The following is a 16,882-nucleotide window of genomic DNA, read 5'->3' as shown; positions in this document are numbered from 1 at the left end:
ATTGGTCCAGGCTTGCAACATACAAATGGCTGGCAGAACTTTCCTAAATATCACATGATTTCATGCCTGTCAGCGTTTTACTCCAAACATTTTTGGGAAACAGTGTAGGAAAATGAATAGACGTGACACATTGTCTTCAAGGTGATATGACCGGTTAGTACTGTTTTACTCATTACTTAACCCTGCATTTTTACATAAGAACCTCCTGAGGGTAACGTTAGGTAAGCAGGAAGCTCAAATTTGGAATATGACAAAATTAGCTAGACAGCTAACTGGCAAATATTTACCACTACTTGTAATGGCAGGCATAATTATTCGAGGATTTCGATAGCTAATGTTATATCCTTACGAGAAAATTCAGCCTAATCTGGCAAGAGTACAGACAGGTTTTCATGCAGTTCTGGTAAACTCTTGACCCGACGTTAATTTAACGAAAAGCCTTGTGAAGCCTTAGCTTTAACGTTAGCTTGATTTAGCCAGCTGAATTCCAGAGCTAGCTGTTATTGCTAGTTAGCTTCCCCAGCAAAACGTTATCAAGTGCAACCAAATGGTCGGTCTGTGGTTATATATAGATTATACATGTTTTAAGTGAATGTAGCATAGATAATAAAGATATGTTTGGCGATCTGTCATCTTAATTACCCTGGCATGGTCTCTCTTATGAACTCATCTAAAGAAAACACTGAGTTCTATGGAAACAGCAAAACTGGATCAGGGTGGTGCTGATAACCACTTGTAACAATGATAATGTTGAATTATCAAGTTTAACTCGCCATCTACTTAGCTAACTTAGCCAAGGTAAGGTTGCCATGGTTAACATTTAATTAATTCCATATTTGGGTTAAACTGGCTAGCATACTACCAAAGTTTAATAGCTTTATTGAAGAATACCTTCGGTCTCGAACACTCAATCCGTCTCAAAAGAGTATTTGGGCAGGGTTCAACGAATGGCTTGCGTTATAAAATAACAAGGTTCTTTGCCATCACGAGCATTAACATGATCATGTTGGGCTGAATTTTAACGTCATATTAATACTTGTATAATGCTTAAGTCTGTCTTATTAATGTACGTGAATCATATGAAAGTATTCAACTCTCGCTATATTGTCTACGCTATGTCACATCCACCCATGTCGGTTAATTGCAGAAGTGTAAACATGACTTATACTATTATTATTATTATTATTATTATTATTTTTAACAAGCTATGATTACCTCACTTGGTCATACAGTGACGAGTCTTTGTACAAGAAGTTTACACACATTATTAAAATGCTGCTTTACAATTCTTGTATTTAGGCAGTACCAGGCATCATGTCTGTGGATGGCCACCGGACGTCTGTTTTCACTTTCCAGTCATCAGTTCACAGTTCCTATGTACTCCGCTCCCTGGATGTGCAGCGACAGAACGACCTGCTGTGTGATGTGACCGTTCTCGTGGAGAACCGGAGTTTCCGAGCGCACTGTTCGGTCCTCGCCTCTTGCAGCGACTTCTTCCATTCCAGATTCACCTGCCACGCCAGTCAGAACCGAGTCATCACTCTTCCTGACAATGTAGGCTTTACAGTTCATGACTTGAATAAACATAGGGCCTAGCATTTCTCCTGCTCTCCGTGAATGTTATATGTGCAGGGTGTATAAGTCTATTTACATTTAAATGTGCATTCAACATGTTATATGCCTTAGACTATTTATATGTAAATAACAATGTGAAGGCAGAATATAAACAACAACAGAGTTCATGTAATGGTATGCACTGTTTATGGCTAACCACAAGACCATACTTCTCACAATGACACATCACCTCCTGTGTGACTTGTAGGTGACGGTTGAAGGCTTTGAACCACTGCTGCAGTTTGCTTACACAGCAAAGCTTCTCTTCACCAAAGACAACATTTTGGAGATACATCAATGCGCAGAGTTCTTGGGCTTTCACAACCTGGACCAGTCTTGTTTTGAGTTTCTCATTCCTAAGTTCCACAAGGATCCCAGTGTCACAACAGAAGCTCAAAGAGCCAAAAGGAAGTCCTGTGGTGACAAAGGACATCAGTCCAATGAAGCAACCCCAGCTGGCCATGTCCAGGACCCAGGTAATATATCCACAGACATATCCCAGAACACAACACAGGATTGCGCAGGCATTGCTGGACAATGTCTAGACACAAGCCTTGTTGGTCAGCCCCCACAGCCCAGCACCTCTGCGCTACCAGAGGAGGACTTATCTCTGGACTTTCCTTCACCAAAGAGCCCCACGTTCCCTGCAGCCCGTGGCCAAGACCAGTTCTGCCTGCAAAACTGTGGTCCTGAGCTTCAGCCCTCATTGTCAACAGCACCAGAGCAATTGTGCCCCTTCCTCAAGATGGTAGGCTCCAGTGGAGACATGGGAGAAGAGGCTATGCTAGATCTGGCCAGCAGTGGGTGTCCAGGTGATGATTCCATGGAGACCTGTCCCATTTTGGACCAGCAGTCGCAGTCTCCTTTTCCTGACCAACTCAGTGTGCCTGAGGCATGCAGTCAGGGCTCAGACCAAGCTGCGGTAACAGTAAGGACCCCCACCCTATGTAGCCGGCAGTGCCAGCTGAATTCACCAGAGCCCTTAGAGCCAGGGAACGTCATGGGAAGCCCTAATGCAGAGTCTTCCCTCAGTTCTGACAGTGCTGGACACACGCCATCCTGTGATACTTCCATGGAAACATCCGGAAATCGCAGCAGCGTTGAGAGGGAGGTGGCCGAGCACCTTGCCAAGGGCTTCTGGTCCGACTTGGGCACGTCCTTGTCCGAGCAGATGCCCTTGGACGAAGTGGTGGAGCAGTCAGCTTCAGAGAATGCCAACGCCGCCGCAGACTTCCACTGGCTCAAGCACCTGGATCTCAGCTCAGCCGCAGGGGAGTGCCCCTTCCTGAGGAACCTGGGGTCGGAGGAGGCCCAGACTCCGGTGGGAGACTGCTCCAGCCTGCCGCAGCAGGACCAGAGCCCCTGCATGTCCCCCATCAACTCTGAAGATGACTTGCAGTCGGACACGGAGGGAGAGAGGGAGAGGGAGGTGCACCGCGAGCGGGCTGAGGAGGTGAGTAATTTTGGTCAGGGTTGGAAGTGTCACTCACTGCTAATGAGGGATGTACAGTCTCAACTTGTGGCAACTGAGGATGTTAAGGTTTCTAGGATCAGTTGACCATTGATCATTGCTTGTTCTATAGTTCTATTTTCATCCCAACTGAATTAGATATGGATCCATCATTTCATAATGTCTATTCATAATCCCAGAAATTAGTGTAAAACATTTGGTAATAAAATACTACACCAAACCTTGAATTATGAAAATGAACAATCTATATAGCTAACCCAGACTGTATGACCATATGGTATTCAACAATTCTGGAAGAACTTGCGCAAAATTATGTACTCCTATTCACATACACGTTTTCTAAGGGTTTACAAACAGTAAACAAATTACACATAACATTGTCAGGGACCTAAATTCTTCCCAAATAATCCCTGGGAAGAATTTAGGTCCCTGACAATGTTATGTGTAATTTGTTTACTGTTTTTAAACCATTTTAAATAAATAATTTTAGAAACTGGACTCACTTTGCGGTACCCAGTTTCGCAAATGCACACCTTTTCCCACCCCTAGTTGCTTTGGGTAAAGGTTAAATTCATAAATGCAAATGTCCATCAACATGTTTCCTATGCATAGCCTAGCTCAGATTGTCTTATATGCTGTATTCAGCATACTGACAGGTAGCCTATTATTCACCTCTGTGTCATGAACAGTTTAGCCTTGCAAATGAAGCACATTACATAAAGGTTGAAGTGTAGGTTACAAAACAGTAATGTCACCAAAAGTTTACTCCTCATATGAGATAAATAGAGTTTTGAGCTTGTAAACACTGTTTATTTGTCTGTGAATGAACTGTAGCATTTAGCATTTAGACTTTTATTTACTTTTAAGCTTTGTCTCATTTTAATGAAATTACACCTTTACTTCCTTGTTTGCAGAGAGCCAGTGAAATACCCTCACCCATCAGTTGTGTCTACACTATAGTGCCACTCATATTGACTGTTTGGTCAAACGTACTTCAAATTCAGTTTCAATTCAATTAAATTTTATTTATATTGCGCCATAACAATTTGCCTCTAGGCGCTTTACAGAGCCCAGAGCCTGAACCCCCTTAGTGCAAGCTCAATGGCAACAGGGACAAGAAAAAACTCCCTGTTAGGCAGGAAGAAACCTTAAGCAGAACCACAGCACATAAGGGGGGACCCATCTGCTTGAGGTCGGCCGGGTGGAGATAGGAAGGGGGGAAGGGGGAGGGTTGTGTGGCAGAAGGGGAAGGGAAACAACAGGGGTTGTACACAGCCAGCATTTTGTCGATATACAGACATCCGGTGGTAAATACATAATACAGTCAAGACCAGTTTAGTGGGTATACACTGTGCTCATAGGGTTACTGTTACAGGAGTAAGGGATGTAGGGACAGAGAAACATTTCAATGCTGGCAATAATGTATTGTATATAAATGCTGGTATTGGGTAGAGTAAGTGTACGGCAATGCAGTGGCTGTGGGTGCAATTGGCCGAGGGTTTCTACAGGTAGACCAGGTGGAGAGACTACAGCAGCGTCCCATGGCGGAGATAGTCTAGATTAGGAGGAAAAGAAAAGGAACAGAGTGAGTGGGTAGAGTTTGGCTGTCCTTATGAGGAGTGGTGGGGGTGAGGAGCAATGTTACCACTTCCATCAGCAGTTGGAACATGCTATAAAGGAGAGAGAACATTTTTGTTAGTAGACATCAATTTCAGAAACAGATAGGGATAGGCAATATGGCTAGTTTCAGCCTGCTGTCCTGTGATAAAACAATTAAATGTCACCTCTTATAGAGGAATTTAAAAGATGTACATTCTCTCTCTCCTGTTTTAAAAAACAATAGACATAATATACTAATTTAAAAAAATGTTTTAGCTTTTGAGGCTGATGTGCATCTGGTTAAAGCCAGGTAACATGGTTGCATAGTTGATCTATTTATATGTGGGTGGGATGATAAGCTAGTATTTGGTGATTTAGGCTAGTCCTCAGAAGTGTGTTCCTCTTTGTATATTTTTCTAAGGAGACTATTTAATAGTGAGGGCTATATGAAATACTTGTATGAAGAATGTATTTTACCCAAAGTGAGAGATAATGCACACTGCCGGTGAAAAGTTTTACAGCATCCCCATTTTTCCAGTTTTATTGAAATTTGAGCAGTTGAAGTAAGGAGCAAAGGTAAGCTGTAAACTGCCAGAGGTTAAACTAAAGTTTTGGTTACTGAAAAATAATTGAGTAAAAAGGAAAATTTCAGGGTTATAAAAAAGGCCTATTTCAGGGAAAAGGTAATGGGTTAACAATTTACAGCTTTTCTACAGAAATTAAAGTACATTGAAAGTTGATTACTTGAAATAAAGATGTGTCGGAACAGATTATTACTATACACACTTAAGCATTATGTGGACAGTATTGCATTGCAGGAAGTTGGAAACTGCTATCAAAATGGGTAGGGAAATGCATTTTAAAAAGTAAGACAGACAGACAGACCATTATAACTGTTGAATTTGCATTTCTTTCCTTCAGAGAAATTGCATACAAAAGCCAGTGAGTACAGTTCCCTACACCAACAAAAGTCACTTGGAAACTGGAGGAAACTCTGACAGGAAAGAGGTCCAGCAGACCCAAAGCTCACAGCACTAGCTTCCAGCACAGTTCATCAGCAAATCTAAATTTAATCTGTGAAGGGAAGACTTTGAGCTGCAGGTCTGGCGGGTCGAGTTGCAGTAAGGAAAGCATTCTTAAAAATGGCAAGATAAGAAAAAGAGCCTTGCCTGAGCCATGAAACACCAGCAGTGGCCTCCTGAGGACTGGAAGAAGGTCTTATGGGCCACTGAATCCAAATCTGAAGTCTTTGGTTCATCACACAGGGTTTTTGTGCACCGTTGAGTATGTAGAAGGATGGTTCCTCAGAGTGTGTCGCCAACTGTTAAATATGGAGGTGGAAAGGTGTGATGGGCTGGGGCTCTTTTCCTGGATCCAGTTGGCTAACTGAATGACTTGCACCCTGAACCGAAAAGGCTACCACAGCATTTTGCAGTGCCATGCCATACCCTCTGGGCAGAAGGGTGAGAGCAAAGCAGCCAACAATTGCAACACATTTGCGGGAACTTCCGCAACAGTGTTGGGAAGAACGTTCTGAACAATGTTTGATTTCTACTGATAAAAGAATGCCACCAGTGTGTTCAGCTCTTATGTCAGCAAAAGGTGGCTACTTTGAGTCAGAAATGTAGATTAAATTGTGTTAAACAGGACAATTCCATGATTTAGTTTTTTTTTGTCTCCATTATCTCCTATATAAATAAATAAATGGTAAGTTTCAGTACAAACTGGAAAAAGGAAGGTGTTCTAAAACTTTTGACCGATAGTGTGTAGTTCCAGTAAGTAACAGGAGCCATCACCATCTGCAACTTAGGACGAAATTCAAACCACTGTAAAGCCTGGCAACCTATCGTGAAGCTGTCATATGTGTGTATTCATTGATTTTAAAGGGCTATAGGGAAGTGTCAAACTTTGACGGCTGTTTTTTTTTTTTTTTTCACGAGTTGCCTTGAAATGATTGCGCCATGTCACTTCCTGTTATTCACCAACCAGGCGAACAGGTATTTGAAATGAAGATGTTTCTTTTCAGATGAATTTAAGACATTGGTTTACTTGAACCCCTGACTGCAGGAGACTCTCTGCGCTCTCATGGCAAACTCCTCTGCCCAACAATATGAGCTTGATTGATGGCCTATATGATGAGTTTTGCTCTCGGGTCATCCACTTGTGTCAGACGGCTGCCATGTTGTTTTCTGCCTCTGATCCAGATTCAGCTGCCCTTCCCAGTGGAGCAGATCCCCACCATGACCCGCAGCGCCTTCCAGCAGATGCTGCGGCAACAGAAGCTGACCCAGGAACAGCTCGAGTTCGTCCACGATGTCCGGCGCCGCAGCAAGAACCGAGTGGCCGCCCAGCGCTCCCGAAAGAGGAAGATGGACTGCATTCGAAAGCTCGAGTGTGAGATTAAGAAACTGGTATGTAGATTTTAATTTAAGTGTGCATGTACGCTAATGTTTGTGCGGTCTATTTTATGTTTCCATGCTTGAATGCTCCTGGCCTGACTCTCTTCATTAATGTAATACCCCAGACAAAAACACAGATTCTCTGGGAGCCCAACACTGTAGTTATGACTTATTAAATCTGAAGACTACAATGTGCTTGCTCTCTACACATTCCCCTAAACTTAATAGTTTAGTGCTGCTGGGAATTAATTGTCGCGAGTGGGAGCAGATTTTATTCCTCCCGGTTCAACTTAGCAGGTTGGTGGTGCTAAAATGCATTAGTGGAGCCCTCTGCCATCTTACGATTGGCAAATGGGTTATTACCCTTTGGGCTTCATGTTGAAGGCATTACCACAGGCACAGTCCATTTGTAATGGCCAGGTACTTCCTCCTTCAAGGTTAAATGCAGCATTATTGAATCCTTTACCCAGAGTGATTTTTGAGCATTTCAGTGTGTTTGTAGTACAGCCACGGCAGAAGGCTTTAGTGGAAATCAACAGCTTCATCAGTGTTGCAGATCTACAGTTTTACTGACAAAGACAATCATTAATAGCATCGTTTTTTTGTTGGCTTTATTTCAAGGTTTTTGTCTCACTAAGCTTTAATTGTTTGCAAAGCATTGACCAATTAGTGGGGTGAACTTCTAATTGGATATTTGTCTGTAGAAAGTCAAACTTCAGAACAAATTAATGAAAGTCAGAACAAATTAATGAAATGCTTATTTCAAAGTAATGTTTTAATAGATGTGACCAGATGTGCTCATTTGCTAAATGTGTCATATTTTAATTATATTGTGAATAATCTGAGGTAAAACTGACTTGGTATTTTGTTGTATGCCAACAAAAACAGACCAAAATAATGTTTTGTTGTTTGTTTATTCAGAGAAGAGCTGAGTGTCTGTCTGGGCTAGCCAGTTTGCAGTCCGGCTTATTGTCCCACTCATCTGTTGTAATTCTATCTCTAGCTGTGTCTACAGAACATTCTTTTTGGCCCAGCTTCTTGCCAGCACTTGATGGTGCAATTGGTGGACATTACTGCCAGTTTCAGATGTGGCTAGTGTTTCTTCTCTGTCCATTTGGGCTAAGGATGCTGCTAGCACTCCCACTGTTTCGAAGTTTCAAGTTTGTGAACTGCGGCAGATCCAACAACCCCCCCGCCCCCCCTCCCCAAATCCATTTTGGCTGCCAAGGTTGCTTTTGCCTTTAACGGCCATTAGTGCCCATGTGAGATTGGAGCTAATGGTTTCCTAATGGCTTTGCGTTCCCTTCCCCCTCCCCCTCCCCCTCCCTCTCCTTTGTCCAACAGCGAGGTCAGAAGGACAAGCTGCTGCAGGAGCAGAGCCACCTGAAGCTGAGCATGGGCCAGACGCTGCAGGGTCTCTCGGGCCTGTGCCAGGCCGTGTGCGCCGACGCCGGGCCGCAGCCGGACCAGCTGCAGCTCCTGGCCCAGCAGCTGTCCTCCCCCTCCGCCGCCGCCACACCCTCCACCGCTCCCGCTGCTGTGGACTGCGCCCCGTCCTCCATCCTCCTCACCCCCATGGCATCCCCGAGCCTGGCAGGCCAGGAGCGGGACGCCCCAAGTGCGGACGGCAGCGCCGTCTGCGCCACCAAAGAGCCCTCCGGGGTGGAGGCGGCAACCCCGTGCCCGCAGGCGGAGCCTGCCATGCCAGAGGAGAACGACGAGTCAAGGGAGGAGAGGATGGGCGACAGCCGCCTCCTGGACAACACCACCACTATGGACCACTAGGGGCACTGTGATGGTGGACAGGTGGACTTTTGTGGCTTTCTTTACTTTTTGCTCTCTGCTTTCCTCGGGTGACTTGTCAGTTTTCCTACTTTGACTTAGGATGGAAATGCAATGACACGTATGCTCTCTTTTCATAAAATGTATGCAATATTCATTACTTTGGCATTAAGCGAACGGAGTGAACATTAAGAAGATGTGAAGACATCTGACCCTACTACCGTTTATACTGTACTTTGCATTAATTTGAATTTGTCTGATGGGTCAGGTGTCTGGGACACCATATTTTTTTTTGGGGGGGGGGGGGTGTATGTTGATAGATATTTCTATCACACCACACATTACTACAGGAATAGTTATTACTGTACTCGTATGCATGTTGTTAATGGCCTGTTTCTGATGCAAATAAGAGGAATGATGTTACTGATGGACTGCCCTTCACGTACCTGCCCCATTTTAAACCCATTTGTATTTCTGTGTTATCATGTTTGTGTAATCCCTCACCATAAGGCTCCGTTTTCGTGTCTTAATTTACATTGTGTGCGTTGCTATGAATCTAATGGATTATGCTAATCTGTGTCAGGTGCACATTTGTTCTTCCCATTTAGAATTGCATGTTGCTTCAACATGACATGCTATATATTGTGTGTGCCCATTCATATGCACTTGTTAGAACACTAGAGGCTACTAATCCCCAATACACAATTCCATCCAAATTTTCATTTGAATTTGTACAGATAGAATTTAGCTCAAGACGCAAGCAATGAAATAAAAAAAAAACATAGTTGATCTTCAGCTGTTTGGCTTGTAGGTTTCTGAGTCTGACCAGTGAGGTCTTAATAAATTGGCTCCATCGTAAGAAGGTTTACCCTGGCACCACAGATGTTGAGGTAAACTGCAAAGCATTATTTGATGGCAAGGTGAAGCCATAATAATTTGTTGTGTTACTGATCCAGCCTACTTTGTTGCCAAGGTCTATCATGGTTCTGCCTTGGAGTTGGAGCAATTTGTTGTTGTTGTGAAAAAACCTTTCACCGTAGCTGCCAGCTAGGCTTTACCCATGTATGACTTGCCAAGTGAAGAGAAATTAATACAAATCATGAAATTGATTCCGATTTCCCCTGGCTCTTTCCCACCGCATCCCCCCACCCCATCTCTAACTGCCTCTGAACTCTTTGGACCAAAGTGCTGATAATTGGGAGCCTCCGTGCATATTTCCTTCATTGTGTTTGCCCCCCCCCCCCCCCCCCCCCCGCTTGGCAGAACCTGACCGTATATGCCCTGCTGCATGGCTGAGCATGTGCCCCTTTTATCTCACCAGCGTTGGTGAAAAGAAAAACCCTGAACGTCTCCGGCCTCCCCGTGACCATTTTGCATGCAGACGCCAGCGCGGTTTAGATTGGAAATGCATGAGCTAAGGCCCAGGCATGCTGCACAAACACAACAGCCCCTTTCAGTTTTAATTAGAAATGCATTCCACTTGCTCTTGATAAGAGTGTTTACAAAATCAATAAATGGAAATGAACAGTTGTAAGTTGTAGGCCTAACTCCTCAAAACTTTCTCGTTTTCATTTGTGGAGTGTGGAAAGGACACCTGGGGAAGAAAAAAAAAGCATGCAATAAAGAAAATGGAAGGAATTCTACAACACCGCAGTCTTGTCTGAGTATGTGTTATAGGGTAGTTGTGTGTCATGTGTGGCTTTTCTATGCAATGGGGTCATGTGTAGTGTTGCATCGAGTGCCTCTGTCTAATAGAAAGCAAAAGCACCATGACGAGGTCCTCTGGAGCTGTCTGGAGAAATGCAAGAGGCTCAGCTCTGGTGTGGCATTGTTAGGACAGATAAATGCACTTTTCGGTGAAAAATAAAATAAGTTCTCTTGTTTGTGTATTCTCAAAAGAGCTGCCGCCTGTCTGAGCCAGCCAGTCCACGGTTCAGCCTCTTGTAAGATTTATCTACAGTAATTCCCTCTCTCTGCCAACAAAGGATTTATTATTTCTATTTTATTTCCTTCGTATACTTTTTAAAAAGTGTGTATATGGCTTTGGTGTTTAGTGCGTAAGGCTAATTCTTTGTCTCTATTGAGGTGTTTGATGCATATAATTGACTTAGTTATTAAGGTCATGGCAAGGTTGGTAAACACGGGGATTTCATCACGTTTGTATGGTTTTCTGGCATCCAGACACTACTGTTTGCACTTGAAGTGATTTGGTATTTTCATCATCCTTGAAAAAGCGCATGTAGGCAGAACTTTTTTCTTCTGCTGGAATCCAGACTGCCTTGTGAACAATATCACACACACACAGCCCTACAGACTTGCAATTATTTTTCCATAAAGGCCTTGGAAACGATACATCCACGTTTCATCTATTTCCATGACATTTTCAAAACTGATTAATATTACATTTAAGAGTTGCTTACTCTTTGCATAAGATATCAGTCATTATGCAGAATATTATTAATGTGTTGGGCTCACAGAGGTCTTCCCATCTTGTCTTCTTACGTTGACATAAAACGGAACTGTTGGGCCTTTGCAACCATGCGATTCTTTTAATATGCATTATGCCTACGCTTCTTTGCGAGAATGCTGCGAATCCAGCAAAGATAAAAAGGCTATTCTTACTTTTTTTCCCCGACTCTGGGCTGATGGTGTTTGTTAGTCTCTGTCCGAACGCTGGACCCATTCTGCCTAGTTGTAGTGCTGGCATATGAATTAGTGTTGTGTGGCCCATGAGATAAATGAGCCCCTCCTCCCGCTGTGCCGATGGTAGCAGCGCTCATTCTGTTAGCTTATTAAAATGATAAAGCGTTTTTTAAAGTTTATCCCCCTTTCCCAACAAACACACACACACACACAAGCAGACAGACACTTGAAAGCTCTTGGATGTGCAATTAACTGCCCTTAATGGAGTATATTGGTTATTTTCAATTACACTAAAATGAACTAGATTGTTATCGTCCATCTGAAAACTCAATCAGTTATCTTTTAAAGTTATAATTATTTGACTTGGCCCTGGAGCCACTCGTGGGACTCCAGCCCTTCTCTTCTTTTCTCTCTCTCTCTCTCTCTCTCTCCCTCCCACTCCTTTGTTTTTTTTAAGCTGACCTGTCAAGGTGATCTCTCATAGGCCTCCCCCTGTTCCATGAATACTAAATATGTGTGGATCAGTCATTTTCAGCCTCTCCTCTCAAGTGCTTAATCAGTGTGGTCTTACTCCGCTGTCTGCCGCCACTAATCCCTTGGGCTGGCCGCCACGCCGCCCGGCATCAAAAAGATGATGCGATGTCACGACACTTTCCGTGAGCCATTCACATTCCTCCAAGTCATTCACAAGGCCTTATCGCTCTCCAAGAGATGTTTTTTTTTTTCTTTTTTTAAATAAAGCAAGTATGTAGAGGAAAGAAGTTGGTCCATTAAGTGGAGTGAAAGGCTCTGAAAACGATCGGGCCTTTTAAGAAATGCACCCCACCGTTTTGCAGCCCTGACACTGCCGGCCCGATTTCAATTGATCACATTTTGGTGCGCTTGACATAGATTATGGAGTGTGAGCGATCCCATCTTTAGGGGGTCCTGGAGCACTCAGAATTGGAGCTAGTGCACAGTCATAGTCGCCATGAATCATTCCCTATTTTAACCCGAGGAGAGACCATTTCATTTTAATTAAGTCTCTAGTGATTGCATTGGGAAAAACTGTTAGATGCACAGCTACAAACAGATGGCACACCTTTTTTTTCCACTGTGTTGCTACAGCTTATGCCACAGGTTCCCTGCTTTATTCATCCATTTATTTATTAATTTCTCCCCCCTTTTTTTGGCGTTTCACTTCCTCCCTCGTGATGGCTGAGAAGAGTGTTCTTTTTAAGCGCGCTTCAGGCCCTCCACTAATGGTGAATTTTTAATTAACCTGAAACAGCCTCAGGAGAGACACGTGTTTTTTTTTTAGATGCATCATGCCTGAATAATTATGACTGACTCAAATAAACAAAGACAAAAGCAGTACAGAGAAATGTCGACGCTGGAAGAGGCACGCTTAGACACCAGCTCACTGAGCAAATCAATAGCAGGTTCATCAGTGATTCAGTCATTCAGGGATCCTTAGAAGGGCAAGCAGGCCTGGTAATGAAAGCCATTCTTTTCCTCATTTTGGTCTACTTGGAGAAATAATTTTAAAAGTAACCGCATGCTGGCTGTATTTGTTTTGCACACCAGGCTGATGTGAGATCGGAAGAATGGGTGGAATAACCACCAGTTCATCTCCATACTGTAATGCCTCCATATAAAACGTGTGGCCTCACCAGTGCTCTCCACCAGTGTCATGTAGGCCTTTGTTGGAGCTCTCTTGAAAGCAGCAGAGCAGCAACCCATGAGAGATGACCTGAGAGCAACTCCTCTCTCCAAGCATAACTGGCATTGGCTTCATTAGGTGTTGGCTCTCCGAGAATAATTACCACTCACATTGTCACTGACGCGCACAAAGCCTTTGCTTTCATCAGATGCCTCTGAGGGACAATATTCTCAAGCCTCATTCACTCTTTCTCCCCCGGTCGTCCTTGCAAGGCTGTATTTATGTGTGGCTACACGCTGCTAAGCTAGAGCTCTGTGCCATTGTTATGGCCTTGGCGAGGGTTTCATTACGGCATAACAGCGTGTTGCCCACACCTATCCTCTGCCCGTGTAACTACCCTGCCTTATTACCAGCGCTCTATGGGGAATCAGGGCGCGTTAATGTCATCAGGATGTGCCGACTAAACAAATCATGACTACAAGCGCTGACACAAGTGATTTACAGGGGGTGGCAAGTGCGCCCAGAAGTTACACAGCTGGATAAATGTGTGTTTATGTGCTTCATTTGCAAACAGGGCCGTGCCATTCCCTCCAGTGTCATTGACCCTCAGAACGCTTCTATCGATTGTACAGAAATAACCTGACCTCCCATGTGCCCGACGGTCGCAACGGTTGGACTATCGGAGGTCAAAAGAATAATACCTCCCCAACCACCTCGTGTAAACTTCAAGAGCGTGTAGCCCTTGATTTGCGAGCTCACTGAAGTCCCACAGGTGTAAGCTGCTATGGAGATGGGCCTCAAAAGGACACTCCTAAGACGTCGGAGCATGGTTTCACTGAAGCGCACAATCTCTGCTCCTGAGACTGGATTTCAGGTCAGACGCATGTTATCCTCATTTTTTTGCAATCCTGTTTTATCTTCAAAGGACTACCCCCCCACCCCACAGATCCCAGTCGGTTCACAGCATAGATTATTTAACACAATTATCATGCTCGAGAAGTATAAAGAAGAGGGATTTATTTGGTCTGTTTAAGATTATAACAAATCTTCTATTGACTTAACTACTTGACAAGGAAAGAACATGTTTATATCGTAAATAGCAGGAAAAAGATATTCATCAATAACTCATTACTGTATCTTCTACTTCACTAATTTAACATTTCGGCGAGAGGGGGAAAACATATCACAGCACGTACAGTGTAAACTAATGGGTAATTAAGACTGACAAACAGTGTTGTTTATCATAGCAGAGGATATGCACAACACATTTAATGTGAATTAGGTTGAGTAAATACTGAAAATATATATCAGTTACTGAATGACTGGCTGTAGATACAAAGTGTATGAATAAACAGGAAACTCCTAGTGAAACGTTTTGTCTAAATTCAGACACGTTCATTAATATTGATGTGGTTGCATTGTTTTAAGTCAGAAATACTGTATATCTGTAAGTGGTAGCAATATTTAAAAACAAATGGCATACTATTGCTATCCCATATGTCTGTATACAAAGGTAGTCTAGATTCCACAAATTGATGGTGCACTGCCCACATCATTTCTATCAGTGGGCTGGCTTGCTTGCCAATTGGTTGGGCACATTTCATACAGACAAAAGGTCTCCTTTTAGTGGTGCCTGCCAGGGTTTAAATACTGCACATGCTCTCATTCAATACACTATGCAAAGTCCCAAGCGGCCTGTGCTGTAGAGGGCAGTTTGAAGGTAAATATGGATAAAACCATCTGACTACAACTAAGCCAGTAAGGTTGTTCACCATTACCATTCACTGTATAGTTTTAAGATTGTGTGTGTGTGTGTGTGTGTGTGTGTGTGTGTGTGTGTGTGTGTGTGTGTGTGTGTGTGTGTGTGTGTGTGTGTGTGTGTGTGTGTGTGTGTGTGTGTATGTGTGTGTGTGTGTGTGTGTGTGTATGTGTGTGTGAGTTCTATACAACCAATAGACACTTATATTAGACCACACCAGAGTCCACTTTGGTGTCTATCCGATCTTAAACTAAGCAATGCATCATCTGATTAATGTTTGCTGTGTATGTGCATTTTCACTGTTAACTCTGAAAATGGAACATCCCAGTATACACTCAGTACACAACATTTTCCAGTTCATGTGTCTGGGGGATAGACTCTGTGTAGTTTACTGAACAGTCTCCTACTAAGATAACCAAACCATTTAGCCTCTTTTATAACCACATTCTAGGATAGTGTCAATTTCTGAATCAAATGGTGATGCTCTTTCCCTTCACAAGATAACACTCAAAAACATTCACCATCAGTGAAGCAGAAGAAAGCATTTGACAAGAACACACATTGTTTGACAAAGATATTATCAATGGATATCTTAATGAAGACAGAATACAGTATAGGAGCAGTATACAGAGCTTGTACAGTCACCAGTGTTAAAGAAAGAGAACAGACAGACGGTTGTGCATATTTTACTCATTTCCTCACTTTTCCCTTTTTCTTACAGAGGCATCGTTTTGAAAAATGGATATTTAATACTGGAAAAAAAGCAAACCATTCACAATTTTGTACCATAGAAGCAAAACAAGACGGCAAAGCAAATGTTGTAGAAAAATGTCTCGAAAGAAGCTACCTTAGAAATGAAGTATGAAGAGTATCAATACGTTTGCAAAGTGTGACGTTGAAGGGATAGCCTGACCTCACCAATGATTTGGTGGGCCAATAGGTCTGTTATAAACACAAAGGCAATAATGGTGATTGTTGTACTGACAGATTTCTAACAATTCATAATAATAATATTAATAATAATAATAATAATAATTCATCAGTACTTAATTGTTGGCATATTTCTTTACTCTGTCTATATCTAAAAACATACTCCAATTGAATCAGTATTTCTGTAAAAGATAAGCAAAGCAACAATCTACATTATGTTTGACTGAATTTAATAGGTACACAGTATTTACATGCCTTGTGTTGAAACACTTTCTCCTTGTTAATGTGAAATTCAAAAGATGGATGGAACACTTTAAATAGCTATATTGTCTAATATACAAATCTTAATACATATGGGACCCCATATCGGAACAATATTTTCACCATTGATCACATTAGCAAAATAATGTACAGCAGTATTCACAAGGGGGGCATAAGTATTGTAAACAAAACAATTGTTCCACTCAGTTATTTTTTTCCACTTGATATGTTGTTAAGTGTCACCCATGTAGGTGGTAAAAAAAAAGGGGGGGGTATTTTTTTTATTTTTGATATCTCATTCTTTATAATTGGTCAAAGGTACAGTTCAACAGGAACTTCAGCAATACGAAAGAAAAACTAGGAAACAGAACTTCACTCAGCTGTGATCCTGAGACTGCCTGACAATGTTTACCTTCCTCTACTTTGTGCTTCTATATTCAGATAGTTGTGAGAGGGCAATAGGCATAAACTCAACAGTGCAGGAACATACAGACAGAGATGACAGGTGAAAATTAAATCTTTTTTTTTTTTTTTAAATGAATTCTCAAATGTATAATTTCACTACATAACACTTATTAATTTAGTTGTGCTTCACATTTTTTCCTTTGCTTTTTTTTTTATTCAGGTAAGCATTATTTGGTGTCCATTTATGTACAACAAATGTCCTTTTTCTTACTCCACCCGTGGTGTACACTCCAAGTAACATCCAATGCCACAATGTAACATTTTAAATAATAATTATAATTATAATAATAATGAAAAAGAAAAAAACACATTAAACA

General features: G+C 42.4%; 1 protein-coding gene across 1 annotated transcript; it reads left to right on the top strand.

Annotated features, from left to right (window-relative positions):
• The first annotated feature begins 27 nt into the window (after positions 1-27).
• bach1a (BTB and CNC homology 1, basic leucine zipper transcription factor 1 a) lies at positions 28-9,070 on the top strand. Its single transcript, XM_080845417.1, has 5 exons — positions 28-153; positions 1,300-1,554; positions 1,823-3,067; positions 6,889-7,095; positions 8,428-9,070. Exons 2-5 carry the CDS (start codon positions 1,315-1,317, stop codon positions 8,866-8,868), a joined length of 2,133 nt encoding a protein of 710 aa, XP_080701543.1. The 5' UTR covers positions 28-153; positions 1,300-1,314; the 3' UTR covers positions 8,869-9,070.
• Positions 9,071-16,882: the final 7,812 nt, after the last annotated feature.

Source organism: Sprattus sprattus, assembly GCF_963457725.1.
Source record: "Sprattus sprattus genome assembly, chromosome: 9".
NCBI lineage: Eukaryota > Metazoa > Chordata > Actinopteri > Clupeiformes > Clupeidae > Sprattus > Sprattus sprattus.
The sequence above is the reverse complement of the archived record's forward strand: the minus strand, read 5'-3'. Positions and strand labels throughout refer to the sequence as shown.